This window comes from Vidua chalybeata, chromosome 1, assembly GCF_026979565.1.
Source record: "Vidua chalybeata isolate OUT-0048 chromosome 1, bVidCha1 merged haplotype, whole genome shotgun sequence".
Lineage (NCBI taxonomy): Eukaryota > Metazoa > Chordata > Aves > Passeriformes > Viduidae > Vidua > Vidua chalybeata.
Window position 1 is genome coordinate 88,354,020 of NC_071530.1, and position 17,679 is coordinate 88,371,698.

A 17,679-nucleotide genomic window follows, 5' to 3' on the forward strand; every position below is an offset into this window, starting at 1 on the left:
TAAGATTGCTTTTGTGAGTATGTAATATACACAGGATGTGATTTTCCTTTTACAATTGTCACAGTTTTCTCCCTTCTGTATTTCTGCTCTTGGTGAGTTTGGAGCGCTACTAAGACAATTCACAGACCAAATGTTAACTAAAAAGCTAATGATTTGTACAAAGAGGGCTTCATTTCATTACCAAAAAAAATCTGTCAGGGACAGGCACCTCAGTAACACCAGAAATAGAAAAAAATAAATGGAAAGGAGTTTGCGGGTCCCAGTCAAATGGGCTGCTCTATCCCCAGAAAAAGTGAGCTGCAGTGCAGTTCAGAGATGTCACACACTTATTTCTGTAGTCTATCTTAAAAGTACACCTTTTGAGTCATCCCTTAAAGGTTATTTTTGCATTTTAATGTCTCTTCCATGTAATTTCATGCTACCCAAATCACAGCTTACATGGTTTTTAGTTTATTTCTTATGTAGTCCAAGTCTTCCAAGTCACTTCTGATGAATTTAAATGGCACGTATTTTCATGCACTTATTGTGGTATTAAATTATCTCCTTTTTAGAAGGGCAAAGAGTCCTCCCACATTTGTGATATCAGGCTGTCTTGGCAGCATTGTACCTGTCACTAAGCATCCATGCTAAGGTAGTAAGAAGAGGAACATTATCATATTGCTATACTTCATGACAACCTTCCATGATATCAAAGAACCATAGAATTTTTAAGGTTGGAAAAGACCTCCAAGGTCATCGACTCCAAACTGTGACCAATCCCCACTTTGTCAACTAAAGCACAGCACAGTACCACAATCCAGTCATTTCTTGAACACCTCCAGGGATGGTGACTCCGCCACCTCCCTGAGCAGCCAGTTCCAATGCTTGCCAAACATACGTTACTTCTGAGGAATTTGCATTCTTTGGGAACTTACTTATTAATCAAATGCTTCATTTGTTGTGAACACAAACTCTGTGACCAAAAACAGAGTGCAATTACCTGCATACAGTTTTGTCTGAACATTAGTTTGGTCAGCTTCCCAGCTAAGCAATACCAGCGAGTTTGTGTGTGCGGAGTTAAAAACAGCATGTCTGTGGATGGTAAAGGCTTCTTTTTCATGCAGTCTTTAATTTTGGGCCATTCAGTCTGCTAGACACGGAATTCTTGCTAGGTATCCACTTTCATTTATCTTTTTTTATCCAGTCTCATGAGAAGGCAAGGTGCATTATCAAAGCAAATTGTCCATCACAGCTGAGATTGGACAAGGTATTACAGAAAGAAATGTCACTCTACTCACTGGGCTTACACACACCTAAATTGATTAAATATGTAAGAAATATTTTCCTAGTGTGTGATGAATCAAAGACAATGAGAGATTTAAAGAAAGTTGTGTTCTGCCAGAGCAGCCAAGTAACATTTTGGTTTTGGACATTTCTAACTGTTTAACATTAAAAGAAACTATAGGCAGGCATACAAGTAATAAAAATGCAACTCTGAGACACATTTAATAAGCTACACTCTTCAATAAATTGGGAAATGAATAGCACAGCAGATGAACAAGGTATTTTACTCAACAGCAGTACAAAGTTTTTTCTTCCTTTTTTCTAAAGAAAGGCAATATATGCTGGAACACATTACTGATATCATCAGTTCCAAATTACTGAATTATGACATGTTTAATGTGCGGTGTGGCATGAACATAAACATGTGAAAAATCCTGGGCTTCAATTTCTTCCTCTGGAAGAAATTACTGGAGAAACCTTCTGATGACTGCAGCTTCACCTGACCTGTTCATAAGTTTGCAAAGGGGTACACACAGTGATATTTGGTGCTTAATTGTGCAGTAATGAAATTAATTCATACACCATTAATTTAATTAATGAATATTTCTTCAAATAAGCTTCCTGTCATCTTTCCAAATTTTAATTTGGAACATTATTTTGCACACTGGCAGAAGAAACAAGTTTAGTTGTATAATCATCCCTCACAGCTAACGATGTCACCAAAATATCACATCCTTGTGATCACATCTCTCTCTTTTAGGAAGACCATGACAAAACCCCTGTCCAGTCGTGTTCTTAGCTTTCTTCTAAAAGCATTTTAGATCCTGGTGCTCCAGGGACTAATCTGAATGAGCACAGAAACATCTGTTTCTTACTTCTCATGTGAAAGCCATATTCCCATGGCTGCTACAAGGAACCATGAGTGAGTTAGGACAATGCTGAAAGCAAGAAGGAGAAATAGAAGACTTTGGAGGAGTAAGCCTTGCCTTCCAATTTAATGTATGTATTCCACATACTGGGGGAAAAAAAAGGAGCAACTTCGCACTTTCCTGCATGCCACTCTCACAATAGCTGCCTAGCTGGGGTCACATCCCCACTGCAGACATCTCAGACCATCGCTTCTCTACAGCACAGCAGAAGGTGAAGGGTCAAAGAGCACAAAGGATCTATCTGGGCTGATACAAATATGGCCAGGATCCTAACAACTTGACTCACTAGCAATTAAACTAATTAAGTCTGACTTTTGAATGCTTTGTAGCCCGTCTTTACACCTCTCTGCCCTACTATACCTGTTTCTCTGTAACTCTGACATCCCTGTCCCACACCTTCAATCTTGACACCACCCTTTTCCTAACTGCCTTCTCAAAACACATTCCTTTCTACCAAATATGACAGAAACCAGTCAGTGGTTCTAAATATGCAGACATGGTAACACTAACAGCATGATTAACTTAGGAAGAGAAAATAATTATACCAACCCCAAGCTTAAAAGAATCTTATTTTGTTTTAGTCCCCTTTTCAAGTTCAGGGAAGCAAAAAAAAAAAAGTACTTACAAGTACTTTAGTGTCACACAAAGGAAAACATCTGCATTGATAGCTTGGGCCAAGAACAACGAGTTATAGAAAGCCTGAGGCATTTGGACACTCATCCTACTTCCTAAATATTCTCTCCGAGTTAAGCATCCTACTGGCTTCCTGTTCTCCAAGCATATTGTGCTGTCCACACATTAATCAGTCTCATACTGGTACTTTTTACTATGCAGTGTTCTGCAGTATAGCCTTCCTGAATTCAATGACAGTCTCTTCACACCCAAGCAATGCCTCTGCAGCATCTCTCTGATACCAGGCATGCAATGAATCAAGCAGATCAACAAAAACTGACCTCTCACTTCTCTATTTGTCCTTACACATGGAGCACCCCTGAATTCTAACAAGTAGTGCAGAAATGGGAATTCCTATCCTAACACTTAATGGAAATTTCAAGGGCATCAGATTCCAGGTTCTGATTTGTCAGAAGAAATTCCAGTATAAGTGCAGGAACACCAGAATCATATTGCTTCTACTGGAAACATACATACACACACTCGTTAATTAACAATCTTATATTTAACACTAAAAAAAAGTCAATGATCACACAGAAACATATAGAAATGGCTGGGAAGAAATCAATACACATCTCACATAAAGCAACATCACAACAACCCAAGAGGACAAACAGAAGACTCTAAGAGGACACAAAAAACAGAAGAAAGAAAGCTGTTGGGACTACAGTAGAGGCACAACCAACACCAAAGAAGACTTCAAGCATCTGCAGCCCTTTACTGCTCTACAGTCCAACCTTTTTTACTCTTCATCTTACATGCCTTACAGCCGTGTGCCCTCTGTTCCCTTTTGTAATTGGTCAGTGCACCTCAGCACTCCATGTCCCATCACCTTCAATGCTGGTTACCTGTCCTGCACAGCTGTAGCCCACTGGGGATGAGGCTCGGCCACAGCCCCACTCCCAATTACCACAAACTGCGTGCCTACAAAAGAAAACATCACTGATGTGGTAATTTGTAGGAAAAAGACAGTGGTGCTTTTCCAATTTTTCAGTAAGAGATAAAAAGCATCTTGTGCTCTTCTAAGTAGAACATCTGCCTGTTTCAATACTTTCAAATACTAATATACATCTTGTACAGGCATTAATTTAGGAGATAATGTATCTTTTAATTAAAAGTGCAACTTTTTAGAAAATGGGTGGCTGATACCCTGCAGCATCTGTAGAGTTCCATAAATTATCTTCCCAAATCTAATATTTTTTCACATCTACATATTGACTTAAAAAATCCAATGTCTATATATGATTATTTCTTCTTGTAAAGAAGCTAGTCCCAACTGATTAACTATTTATGTCTAAAATACCACTGAATATTTGCAGATCATGTCAGCTGTATCAAATTTATAGGGTTTTGGACAGCTTTCCTACTCCACATTTCTTTTTTTTCCACTGACTAAACTTCAAAGTAACTAAAACTGTTTTCTGTGCTGAAATACTACAATGACAATATCATTGACTACCCTTCATTTAGAGCTATGTCCATCATTAAAAGCAACAGAAAGATCAGTTCTGCACAGAGTAGACCATCTTATGAACCCTGAAATGCAATGTAAGGAATTCCTTAACACTACTTGTTACTTCTGTGTAGGGAGAGGAAAACATCTGAAACTAACACACAGCTATTTTTATTGTATTTGGGACTAAACTTACTTTATGTTCAACACATGCTTCCTCTTTGATATCAATTCTTTAGGTAAGAGCTTATGTAGATAACTGCTGCTGACTTGAAATCACCAGGAAGTGTGTTAAGGCTTTACATGAGCATATGTATGTTTTATTTTTACAAAACAATTGTCATTAGCTGTGCAGTTACACTTCCCATACTACAGCTTCTTTTTACAGTACCTTCTCCACCCACTAAATTCATCTTCCCAGATGCCTTCTAGCATTTCAGACTGTCCAACAGCAGCTTCCTTTGATAAAGATAACATCTTTTTCTTTCTTTTCCCCTCCAAATAAAAATAAATAGGTGTTTCACAAAATCAAATCACATTCTGGTGGAGAGGCTGCAGAGGACACGGGCAGGTTACCAGAGATCTCACAGCCACTGAGGAGAGTGAAAAGGCCTGGACAGTGGTAGAAAGTGGAGCTCTCAGCTTTAAACATCAAATGGAAAGGTTTAGAAGATTTTTCCTCTGTTCAGGATGAGCTAGAGATAAGGAAACTCAGACATTCTCCAGCACAATTGGCATCTCTTCTAGGCTACACATGATCTTCCAATGAGACAACAAAAAGCAGCCTCATCCTTCCCCTACACATTGCTTTTGCTGCCTTTGTGTGGGAGAGGCAAGCTCTGGATTTATATTAACATATGCCAGTATCTGCATGTGGGAGAAATACTTTGTCCTTTCTGGGAAATGCTGTATCAACTCTGGTCAGCAATGGGTGGGTGTGCTTCAGGAAATTCACAGTAGCACTGCACCTGACCATAAAATGGCACGTCTTCTTTCTGGTTTATGATAGTCTTCAGACAAAAATTAATTAAAATAAACTTATCCCTCACTATCAAACTGGTTTTTAAAAAAAATAAGATCAAATTTGCCTACTTGGTCAGAGACCAATACTGCTCAAAGAAATTAAAGGTTTGCTGAAAACTCAGTCACTTAATCTTCAAGAATAAGAAAAAAAGTGAGATTAAAAGGAAAAGATTCATCCACAGATAAAAACTAGTAATAGTTAAGAAATCAGCAGAGTAACCCATACACATATGGAAGATAGCTACCAGATTGAACAGAATGGTCTTATAAAAAGCAAAACAAAACAAACAAGCAAACCAACCCCCCCAAAAGCAGTCATTTTAGGATGCAAAAAAAATTTTTTTCCCCTTTTTTTTTTTCCAAAATAAAGAAAAAGCCTCAGGCACAAGACTGGTAGAATTTCTGGTTGACAAGGCAAGCCTACATTTGTAATAAAGAGGTGAGCACGACTCGAGGCTCACAGTCCACTCATCTTCACAAGTTTCATAAAGTGTGAGCATCAGCTACATATCAACAAAATCACTCTGAGTTGACACACCACAATGGATTTCTTACTTCTGAAGTTCACCCAAAAGAAAACTAGATTACCCTAAAGGTGACAAAACAGACAGACCTTTCTGTTCTCAGTGGACAGAGATGAACTTTGCTAACCGAGCTGCTGAGGACTTAACTGCAGCACACAGAGGAGATTTGCTTTTCACATTCTCCTACTCACAAGAAAAGTCACCACACAAATAATTACCAGCAATATGAGTAAAAATAGACTTATTTTTTGCGTAAGGTCAGATCCAAAACCCAGCTATTCCTTAACTGAACAGTACAATAAGCCCTTGTACAGGTGACCAGTTCATGGGACATCATTTGAGTCCCAAAGAAACAAAGGCCAATTCTGTTACTCAAAGCTCAGTCTGCCTTTCCTCTTTGTTTAACAAAAAAATTTCATTATTATTGTTAGTTGTATGTAATCACACATATCACAAATGTTCAAACTACTAAGGTAAGGCATCATGTTGAAGTACAGGACAGTGACCAATTTGACATTAAATGGGACAGTCCATCTCAAGCTCACCTAAAGACTCTCTTCAAATAGTCAGTAGCCCTTAAAGAATACCTGATTCTTATTACACGCTGGTTTTTATCTGGAGAATGGATATCCACTCCTTACTGCTCTTGAACACTCCCACTGAACTACTACAGCTATATTAGACAAGAATACTGGCACACAACTTAAAATGGAAAGGTATCTTGTGATTAAATGCTGCATCCAAATCACATGTCAGCTTTTTCTTTTTTAAAACCATGATACAAACTGAACCTGGTATTTTCCTTGCTATGACACACATCACAGAAGCATATTCATCCCCATTACTAAACAATAGAACCTATAAACTCCTGCTGATTTCTTTATCCGTTTCTAAAGCACGATTTAAAATCCTACACTGCAGATAAGGGTACACTGCTCACAAGATTAAAGTCAAGGTCACATATTGCACATACGCTGCTGCCTGTGAAACAGCGATCTGTTTCACAGACTCCACATATATTTTTAGAAAGGGCTGCTCTAGTCATCAGCTAACAGCCTTTGAATTACAGAAGCGAAGATAAACTTTGGCTTAAAAGGGAAAATTTAAGGCTTCTGTGCCAAAACAGACAGACCCCTGCTGATTTAAGGAAGTAAAGTAGTTCTTTTTATCTCTTCACAAAACCTGAAGGGGAAATCCCCAACACACTGAGTATGAACCCTACTTTTCTTCTGATGGACCTAAGAGTGAAACTCCCCAAGACTTAATACAACCACAGGTGGACCACCTTTGAGAAATCCTGGCTTCACAGTATGCCTGGTAGCTAAACTGGTGCTCCCTCCAGACATCTGTTGCACCTTCTGCTTAACAGGCACCTCTGCAACTATTCATACTAAAGCTACAAGAGAAGTACCAGCACCATGCAAGCAGTGGTCTGTAACACAGAAAAGATTTCTGCCTTTCCCAGGAATACCATTTGCACAGTATGTCCTTAGTGGATGCCACAAAATATTAGTAATAAGGAAAAGGTGAATACATTGATACGCAATAATTACTACCACATGATGCTCATTAAAAAAATGACACTTCCTAAATCAAACATTAGGCTTAATTCATGGGTATCTAGAAGGGGACTCCAAAAATTCTGTTCACACAAAAAGTGAGCAGCAAAATCTGGATTTTTAACCAGCTTTAATGACCGAAAGATCTTCAAGGCATGACCCAAATAAACAGGGCACAGGCTGAGAGAGTGAGGCTGTTCAGCCTGGAGAAGAGAAGGCTCCAGGGAGACCTTGTAGCCCCTTCCAGTACCTAAAGGAGCCTTAAAGGAGAGGTGGAAAGGACATGTACTCACAGAATAAGAGGGAATGGATTCAAACTAGAAGAGAGTAGGTTTAGATTAGCTGTTTGGAAGAAATTCTTTACTATAAGGGGAGAGAGGGACTGAAACAGGTCGCCTGGAGATGTTGTGGACACCCCAACCCTGGAGGTGTTCAGGGCCAGCCTGGGTGGGGCTTTGAGTGACCTGGTCTAGTGGAAGGTATCCCTGTCCATGCCAGGGGGGGGTGGAACCAGATGATTGTTAAGGTCCCTACCAACCCAAACCACTCTATGATTCCTGTTAATTCCCTAAAATACCACATGTTCTCTTTTGCCCAGTGGAACTAGTTAAGACTGCTCTTTACTAGAAGGGACAAAACTGCAGCAGCTTTGTGCAGTAGGGAAACACAGAGCAGAGATCAACACCATGAACAGGTAGAAGTTCCTGTAGCGAATCACTGTTTGTACAATTAGGACTTAACCAGAGAGAGTTGATCCAAGGCCACCAGAGATGTAAAACTTCTACCTCATCCTGCAACCTACATTTTCTGGCAGGCCACTGAAAATGCTTGAGCAGCTAAATGCTAATTTTTGTAAGTCACTTGGAGAAGGTTCCTTTATTTACTATTGCTGCCACCAACCTGTACATTAACCACTCTTTCTTTGCCTTGTTTCCACAAGACAACAAAACTGAGAGCTTTAAAAGACTTCTCATTACATCAACGTCAGGTGTTGAGACCTTTGGCAGGTGGGGATACACAACTAAATAAAAGGAGGCCAATAAATAGATAAAAGCAGAGTGCTTCTCATCCACACTGCTCTGCTGTCAGCCAGTTCCTGGAGTCTGTCCTGGACTAGTCCAATTAGTCACCTTTGACACCAAGAGATGTGTTAGACAGGGGACACTAGGCCTAGGAACCTGTCCCTGGCCACCTTTCATTTGGCATTGATGGTATCACTTGAAGGCACCAGTTCCTGACCAGAAACATGTCGCCGTTTTTCAGACAAGAAGTCCCAGACAGGACACCACGTGCATGCACAGCAATCAGTTACATTTCCTCACAGACACTGAGTTTCCTCATAGAATTGAAAAGCTTGCAAGATGAATGGATTCATTAACTGGATAACATGTTAAAATTCCAAGTGGAAAATCAAAAGACAGAAGGATTTTGCAACCTAGGTCACCTTACCATAGATGATTATGTGATTTCAATTAACTAACATTACTGAAGATCCTATTTTATACCCTGTATTTGTTCATCTCTTTCTAGAAATAGTCTAAGCTCTCTACATCTTATTTCAGCAGGCTGAGCAACTCAGAAGACTACATTAGAAAAAACATTTTCATATGGAGGAAAACTCCTAATGCTCTGATTTTGCAGTAACCTCCCTTTGGGAACCGGACTAATCCACCAAATATCATTCATTGACAGATACACTACACTTTATTTTAAAACTGGGGAGCCTTTGAGAAATAAGTCTAATTCTTAAGAGTTTTAAAAACTCATCTGCTTAAAAGCCTAAACAATGTCTCAGTTACAAAATGGCCACTTTTTAGAATTTAAGCCTAAATTTTGGACAAGCAACTTCTTTTGTTCAAATTTTCACTGGTGCAACTACTGCGTCTAATAACAGACTGTGACACTGACTTACTAAATCTTCAAGTTCTTCAAAGTGCTGCTTAAGCTTTTCTCATGTTCCTCTAGAGGCCAAGTATACCTCCATTCAATCTAAACACCTGTGGGTGAGAAAGCCCACTCATGTACTAAATCACAGAATTTCATGAAATTACAAAAATAAAACGAGCAGCAACATAAACCTCTCAAGAGAAACAGTGGCCTAAATAACAGTTGTAGGGCATCCAAACTGATGCTAGTTACTCCACTCTCTACATGGAGCTTTTTGTTGTAACATTTTTGAAGTGCCAGTATCATAAGCATTGATACTTCTTTAAACAGGACAAATTACCGTCATATAATCATATAACCATCACGATTATACTTGAAGTAGTATGCACAAGGATGTTTAATGCTGGGGGATGCTAAAACCTATAAAAATAAATGCAGTTCACAAATACCTGTCTAACTATAAGCTTTCACTTAATGGGCTGATTTACTATTATAATGTCTCTCCTTCCCCTCCCATCCCCCCTCTTCATATCCATATCAAAATCCTGTTACTGAATCCACGGCACCTTTGAGGCATTTGTGCCGGAGGGAGGAGGACAGGGACGACAGGGAGGAGAAGGAGGAGAGGGAGAGCGGCCTCTTGTCTCCCGACCGCGCCGCAGAGATCACCGCTGCGAGCTGAGCCCAGCGTTTTCTGCTAGCGTGCCCGCCCCTGCCGCCGCTTCCTCGTACCAGAGCCCTCCCGCCGGGGCCGATTCGAGCCGGGAATGGCCCGGGCCTCCCCCGCCCCCGGCCCGCCCCCGGGCTGCCCGCGGTACCTCGGAGCCGGGGGAACTCGCGGTCCCGCAGCGCGCTGAGCCCATCCCCGTGCCCGTAGCCGTATTCACAGCCGGCGGGGCGGGCGGCGCAGAAGGCGCGGAAGGAGAGCGGCTCCCCGGCCATGGCTCCCCGGCCATGCAGGGCCCGGCGCGGAGAGCAGCGCGGCTCCCGCGGCAGCGGAGCCTCCCCGGCCGCTGCGCTCCGGGCCCGCTCGGCTCGGCACGGCCCGGCCCGGCCGATCTGCTCCGCCCGCCTCCCGCCCCGCCTGCCCCACATGCGCCGGGGCCGGTCCGGCCGCGGCTGAGCCGGGCGCTGGGGCTGGCACAGGGAGGAGTTTCCCGTAAGGAAGAAGTTTCCCGAAGAGCTGGGAGATCGGTTTGGGGGTGGTAGCAATAAGTGTACCCTCCTGTTGAGGCATGCTGTTGAAAATACTTTATGGAAATCTCTCTCCCCTAAAATTGTCCAGTTCAAGCTCAGATTTCCCTCGATGCCTCTTCCATTGCTGCTAATAGCAGAGGGGACTTTCTCATACCTTGCACTTGGTGTACAATACTCCTGCATCATGTCGAGCTGGCTCTCTTGGCCATAGGAGCTGTGCAAAGTACCACGGCCCAAAGCCAAAGGTGTGGAATGGGCTGGTCGCCAGGGGTAGAGAGAACAGGCCTATTGTCCCGTGTAAAAACCATTCCTGAAAAATCCTCTTTTTTGTCAGATAAACTATAACCATATAGATAATCCAAAAAAATCATAGCCAAACGAATGTGTTTGTTGAGGGGTTTTTGTTTGTTTGCTTTGTTGCTTCATTGTTGGGTTTTGGTTGGGGTGTTTTGATATTAATTTTTTTCTGACATACTACTCACAAGATTTTTTTCTACTTACAGCTCTGCAATCTGCAGAGCATTAAATGACCTCCAATGTTAGTTCAATACCAAAATAAAACTGTACATTAGGATGGACCTACATCTGAAAGCTGGTAAGGGAGACTCTCATTAGATTGTTTGAAATGCTTCTAGTGGAATGTCAGTGAAATGGGAAACTACACAGAACAAACTTCCGCCCAAACTGAACTGTAAAGATTTTCACTTACAAAGTAGTACTGAAATAAAACCATGTAGAAAATTATAAAATAAGCCTGACATGAAATATAGCATGCTAATGTGCTCCCTGCTTTATATATTAAAAATTTTTGTCTAATTTTAACACATAGCACTAGCTTCAGGGCATATATTTCTATAACACTATAAACATGTGTTTGACCCTGACTCCATGAATGGGGTAGGTATATAGTGTCTAACATCCTCAGGTGACATTGTACACCTTTCAGCCAGCCAATGATTTTACCAAAACTAATTGCCAACTAAGTTACACCTTAAACATTTCCTTCAGGATGAACAAAGCACCACTGAGAAAAAAAGAACAGTTGCTATCAAGTGGAGCAATGTTCTTGGCTGATCTCTTGAAGTCACTTAAAAAAAAAACCAAAACAACAAGCAAACAAAAACCTTGCACCAAATAACTCTTTAAAAATTATTTAACAGTTTATGCATTGCAATTTAGGAGAACCTATGCCATCACTATGATTTATTTTTTTATTGCAAGTGTATGTAGAAAATATCTGCTATGGATTTTCTGTAATATTTCTAGGCTTCCTCTTATCAATTTACCGAGCAATTTATTTACATTGATTGCTATGCATAATTCCCTCACCGTTTGCATATATTGTTTACATCAAGTAGTTGTTTTCAATCCCTTATTGAAACAAGTTTTCCCCATCAAAACAGATGACAACGCAGCTTTCTGATCTTACAATAAACACGTCTTGAAGACCTAACTTCCATTCACAATTTTATGTAAAATATGGTCCCTCACAATTGATTTGTGTCTCTTTTCTTTGTTCTGATTTTTGAAGATTAGCCCTTTGGAAGTAACACATACATGGAGACAGTACTAATTGGGTATCCAATAAAGTGCTTAGTCAATCCATCATAAAGGCTGACCAGAGTCTTTAAATAATAAGAGGCATTCAGATCACTCAGTGTCAGTATAGAAGTTTTTGTGTTTGATGATTAGTATAGCATCTAAAAAACTAACTAGGCTTTACTGTTAACTCTGTTTCTGAGGTAAAAGCTGGAGATTTCATAGAATTTCGACATGAAGCCACAACTTTCAGCTCTGAACTTGGTCACACCCAGCTTGCCTAACCACAACAGGACTATCCCTAGGCACATCTTAGAGTATTTTGCTTTGACAAAGCTTTACTGACAAGGCTGATATAAAATACACAGACTAATGCTGCAGAAGGCCAAGAGCTAGGGCTTTGTTTCTGCCTTGGTCTACTGTATGAGCAGGAGAGGGTATCCCTTCCTTGTAGTAGCCTTAGATATTAATTCTTGAAAACTGTGAGCCAGAGCTTATGGGCATGATTAGATATTGTATTAAAGGGTTGAGCAGTTTGGAATCATGTAACAGGAAGCATGCAGAATAGTAAAAACCAACACAATGCAGTATATATGAAAACTGCAAAATAGGTCTTGGAAGGGAGGGATATTGCTCTCAGGCAGAACTTTTGCCAGCAGAAAGCTGGATTCTCTTTGATCCTCTACTGACACTGAAAGCACTAGTGGAAATGAATTCAACAGCCATTAAATGATTGCACTGAGGTCAGCACAGGCACAGCCTCACCTTTGTTCTTGTATGTTAGGAAAGGCATTATTAACTCATTGCAGCCCAGATTACACTTGTTACATGTTTAGGACTGATATAACCCTTCTCGTTTATTCATTATATGCAAAATTTAGTTCACCCTGCTATATTCTTTTGCATGTTGCATCATGGAACAAAAAAACACCGTTTTGCTCATTGTAAACACAATGAGCAAAATGTATGCACACAGTGCTCCAGTCTCTAATTAACTGGCTGATCTGAAAAAATGTGCAGGATCAGAACTCTGATGCTGTTGCTTACTAACTGTAAACAGATTGATTTTTGGCTTTGTTGACTATAAGTAAAATTTTATCTAAATCAGACTATGCTTACAATTAGTTACAGAAATTCCACTTGTTTTATAGCTCTTTGAGACCACCAGTTATAAAAAAGCTACTATGGCGCACAGAGTGAAAGTTGAGATTATAACTGTTAGTTTATTCCTGGGGGGGGGGGGAACCAAAAAAAACCACCAAAAAAACCCACAAAAAACAAACAACAAAAAAAAAACCAAAAAAACCAAAAACAAACAAACAAACCAAAAAAATCCCACAAAAACCAAACTATGCTCAAGAAAAATACAAGACTTTTTCACTGACACCGGGTATTCTGTTTTGCACATAGATGGTTGTCTTCAGTAATGAAAATAGCCAAATTTCTCATTGGGATTAGAGGTGTCATTGTGAATTGTTTAGACATTTGGTCTGTGGCAATCTTTCACTCAGGGAAAAAAGAAGTGAAAATCCTTACATACACAACCCCCCCAGCAATTGTGCTCCAGTTGTAGCAAAAGCAAGCATAAAAATACAGTTTTCGTAGCTTAAAGTTGAAGGAATCTGTTGATTTGAAGAACAGAATATGCTTTATCATTCAAAAGACTAACTCCAGCTCTAAGTCAGCTCATAAAGACATTGCCATGAGACTTGGGGTTTATTCCTAAATAACTTATTAGCAGAAGAATCACTAAGAAAGCTGTCCCTGCTTGATGGCTTGCTGCATGTCCCCCAACATTACTACTAAGAGCAACCATAGGTGCTTAGTGCCACCTCAATAGCACCTCAGAAGCACTGCAGGAAGGGAATGTGAGAACAGACAGGGAAGCAACCCCTCACACCCCTGCAGGGTGCAATGGGAAGGACACAGCACTGGCAGATTCATAATAACCCTATAAGCCTCTGCATCCTCCAGTCCATTGTGGTCAACCACTTCCAGGACTGTACAACCACATGCCTTAATCATTCCCCTGTGAGGGCCAGCATTTCTCAACAAATCCAGATCAGCAAATTGAGAAGACTCCTGAGTCAGCAGGACAGGTCATGCAAGCAGCTTGAGCAGAAACACAGGTGCCACAATGATTTGGTGGGGCAGGTAGGATGGGTTGCCTCTCAGTTCCCTCCCATTCCACTAAGGTTCACCACTTCCTCGTAGCTTCAGCCTACATGTGTTTCCCACTTCTTCCTCCAATCTATTTGCAGCACACCTTCTTTTTTAGCTGTCTTTAAAATTTACTAATCCTTGCGTACCAGTGGTGAATCCTGAGACAGATCCCCATTCCTGAAAAAATTGACAAGTATTAAGAGATGGGAAATAAACCCTTGATAGCACAGGTGGCTCATTCTGCCCCATTTCCCCACTCCTCTTCAGGCCTGTGTTTTGAAACTTTAAGCTCTGGAACAGAATCTTTTTTTTTTTTTTTTCTACTGCTACTGACTACGTCTGTTCAGTGTTTGTTGCAATCAGACCCTGTTCTGAGGCAAACCCCAGTCCCAGCTTAGATAGCAGGTGGTGAACACCTAATGGCCGTAAGCACCGATGCTCAATGGAAGTATTTGATTCCTGCAAGTATTATTATTAAACTTTATGTTCAAAGGTTTAAACAGTTATTAAAATATGATTTTTTGCAACAGCATGACAAAGCTTTGTGCTTCTAATGAGAATCCAAAAGTTCAAAGGAAGACTTGATGACATAAGCCTCTGCTTTTAAAAGGCTGATTGTGTTGCAAATATGACTGCATGAGTTTGACAAACAGTAGCTAGGCCATCTTTCATTAGTCAATTAGTCATTCTGACTAAAGCAGACTTCAGTAGAAACACATCTGCATGTGTCACCCTTGTTGTCCTAAGAGTCAGGCAGGGCACACTAGATAGAGATGTGAGAAAAACGGACTGAATGAAACACTAACTCAAAACATGTTTTGACAAGAGAGACCAAACCTGATGCTTTTGGCAAACATACTCCATGTGGAGGTCAGAAGTGAATATGGTTTGGGATTCAGGTTTTACCACTTGTTCTCACCCATAACACCTGTCCAGACAGAGCAGCTTTATCATGCATTTCCTTTTACAGTACTGTCCACAGAAATCAACATGAGTGATAATGCTGGGTTGGGTTCAAAATTACAGTCTTCGTTTCATAACGCATCCACCATGACTAGATTTGCAAATGCTTGCAGCATACAAATATGTTTTGCTTTTAATGTAATGTCTCCAGAAAATATAAACGCTTTCTCTCTCTTACAGGGCTACAAGCTTCATGAAGATATTTTACACTGAATTATTAATGTGGATTGGAGAGTCATAATCTTGCTGGTTGAGGCTTAGTGATACTGACTGTAAATGGCAAGATGGGTTTTTACAGTTAGAAAATCCAAAACATTTCATAAATTCACATGCAGAAGTGCAAAGAAGATTTCTCTACTGCATAGTAGATGCAACACATCCACATACAGGTTGTTTATAACCATGAAGCTTATAATTTATACCTGTTATCACAAGCTACCAAAAGTCATTCCCAGCAGGTTAGCTTTAACACACTGGCAACTTTGTAAAATTTTAATTCTCTCTCTCTTTGAAATAACATTAGAGACTTAAAAATGTACCTAAATATGCAATAATGTTTCTCATGCAACATCCCATTTTTAAACTTTCCATTATCATTTGATTGTTCAGCTTTAAAGACTCAGAATTTTTTGTGCAGCCTAAAAACCAATATGAAACAAATATACGATAAGCTACTGTTACCAGTTAAGCTTCATTACTTTCAGTATATTGCTTTATTTTTGGGGTATTCTCTGTGTCTGTTAGATAATATATTTTACATCTCTCTTCAAATACAAATTAAAGTATATTTGATGCTGTTGACCAACTATCAGAGTTTACCCCAGGCCAGAAACTAAACTTCAAACAGCCACTGTTCCCTCCCCTGCAGTGGGATGGGGAAGAGACTCAGAAGAGGAACATCAAGAAAACTTGTGGGTTGAGATAAAGTCAGTTTAACAGGTAAAGCAAAAGCCATGCACACAAGTTCACCAAAACAGGGAGTGCATTCACTACTTCCCATGAGCAGGCAAGTGTTCAGCCATCTCCAGGAAAGCAGGGCTCCATCATGTTTTATGATAACTTAGGAAAACAAACTCCATCACTCTGAACATCCCCCACTTTTCTGTCTTCCCCCTGCCTTATCTGCTGAACGTGACATCAGCACAAGTCTATGGGGCCAGATGGGTTGCACCCAAGGGATCACAGGAGAGATCACCAAGCTACTTTCCATCCAAGGCATGCAGAAGGATCATCAATTCTTTAAGTGAATGGCCCATATGGGGATTGAACCCATGAACCCTGGCATTATTTACTAGCAGCTTTGGCTAACCAGGAAGGTCCCAGGTGACATGAGGTTAGCAAATGCAACACTCATCTACAAGAAGGGTTGGAAGGAGGAATTAAGGCCTGTCAGCCTGACCTCAATGCCAGGAAGGCCCTGGAGCAGATCTTCCTGAATGCCATCACATGGCACACACAGGACAATCAGGGGATCAGGCCCAGCCAGTGTGGGTTTGTAAGAGACAGGTTGACTTGACAAACTCTATCTTCATCTATAACAAGGTGACCTGACAAGGAGATGAGGGAGAGGCTGTGGATGTTTTCTACCTAGATTTTACTGAAGACTGTGCCATAATTTCTGACAGCATTATCATGGAGAAACTGGCTACTTGTGGCTTAGACATGTGCACTCCTTGCTTGGTAAAAAAAAAACTGTCTGGATGGCTGGGTCTAGAGGGGGGTAGTGACTGGAGGTGCTGGTCACCAGTGGTACTCCCCAGTGCTTGGGCCAGTTCTCTTTACATCTTTATCTATGATCTGTGTGAGAGTATCATCAGTTTGCAGATGACACCAGGCTGGGAAGGAGTATTGATCTGCTGGAGGGTGGAAAGGCTTTACAGAGGAATCTGGATGTGCTGGATAACGGGCCAAGGTCAACAATATGAGGTTCAACAAGATGAAGTGCCAGGTCCTGCACTTGGGTCACAATAACCCCATGCAGGGCTACAGGCTGGGGACAGAGTGGCTGGAAAGCAGCCCAGTGGAGAAGCACCTGGTGGTGCTGGTTGATAGCAACTAAACACGATCCAACAGTGTGCCCAGGTGGCCAAGAACACCAAGGGCATCCTGGCCTGTATCAGAAATAGTGTGGCCAGCAGGACACGTAAGTGACCATCCTGTTGTACTCGGCCCTGGTGAACCCACATCTCAAATCCTGTGTTCAGTTTTGGGCCCTCCCTACAAGAATGACATTGAGGTGCTGGAGCATGTCCATGGAAGGGTAATGAAGCTGGTTAAGGGGCTGAAGCACAAGCAGCTGAGGGGCCTGGGGTTGTTTAGCCTGGAAAAAAGGAGGCTCAAGAAAGATGTTATTGCTCTACACAACTGCCTTTAAAGGAGGGTGTGGGCAGGTAGGGGTTAGTCTCTTGTCCCAGGTAACAAGTTACAGGACAAGAGGAAATGGCCTCAAGTTGCACCAGAGAAAGTTTAGACTGGATATTAAGAAAAATTTCTTCAATAAAAGGTTA

At 41.0% G+C, this 17,679-nt stretch overlaps 1 protein-coding gene across 1 annotated transcript in view; it reads right to left on the reverse strand.

The window, feature by feature from the left end:
* The window catches only part of MOCOS (molybdenum cofactor sulfurase), a 212,855-nt gene extending 202,544 nt beyond the window's left edge, over positions 1–10,311 (reverse strand). The window contains exon 1 of the mRNA XM_053959573.1: positions 10,129–10,311. Coding sequence (XP_053815548.1) covers positions 10,129–10,252 — 124 coding nt within the window. The 5' untranslated portion in view covers positions 10,253–10,311. The remainder of the gene's footprint in view (positions 1–10,128) is intronic.
* Positions 10,312–17,679: the final 7,368 nt, after the last annotated feature.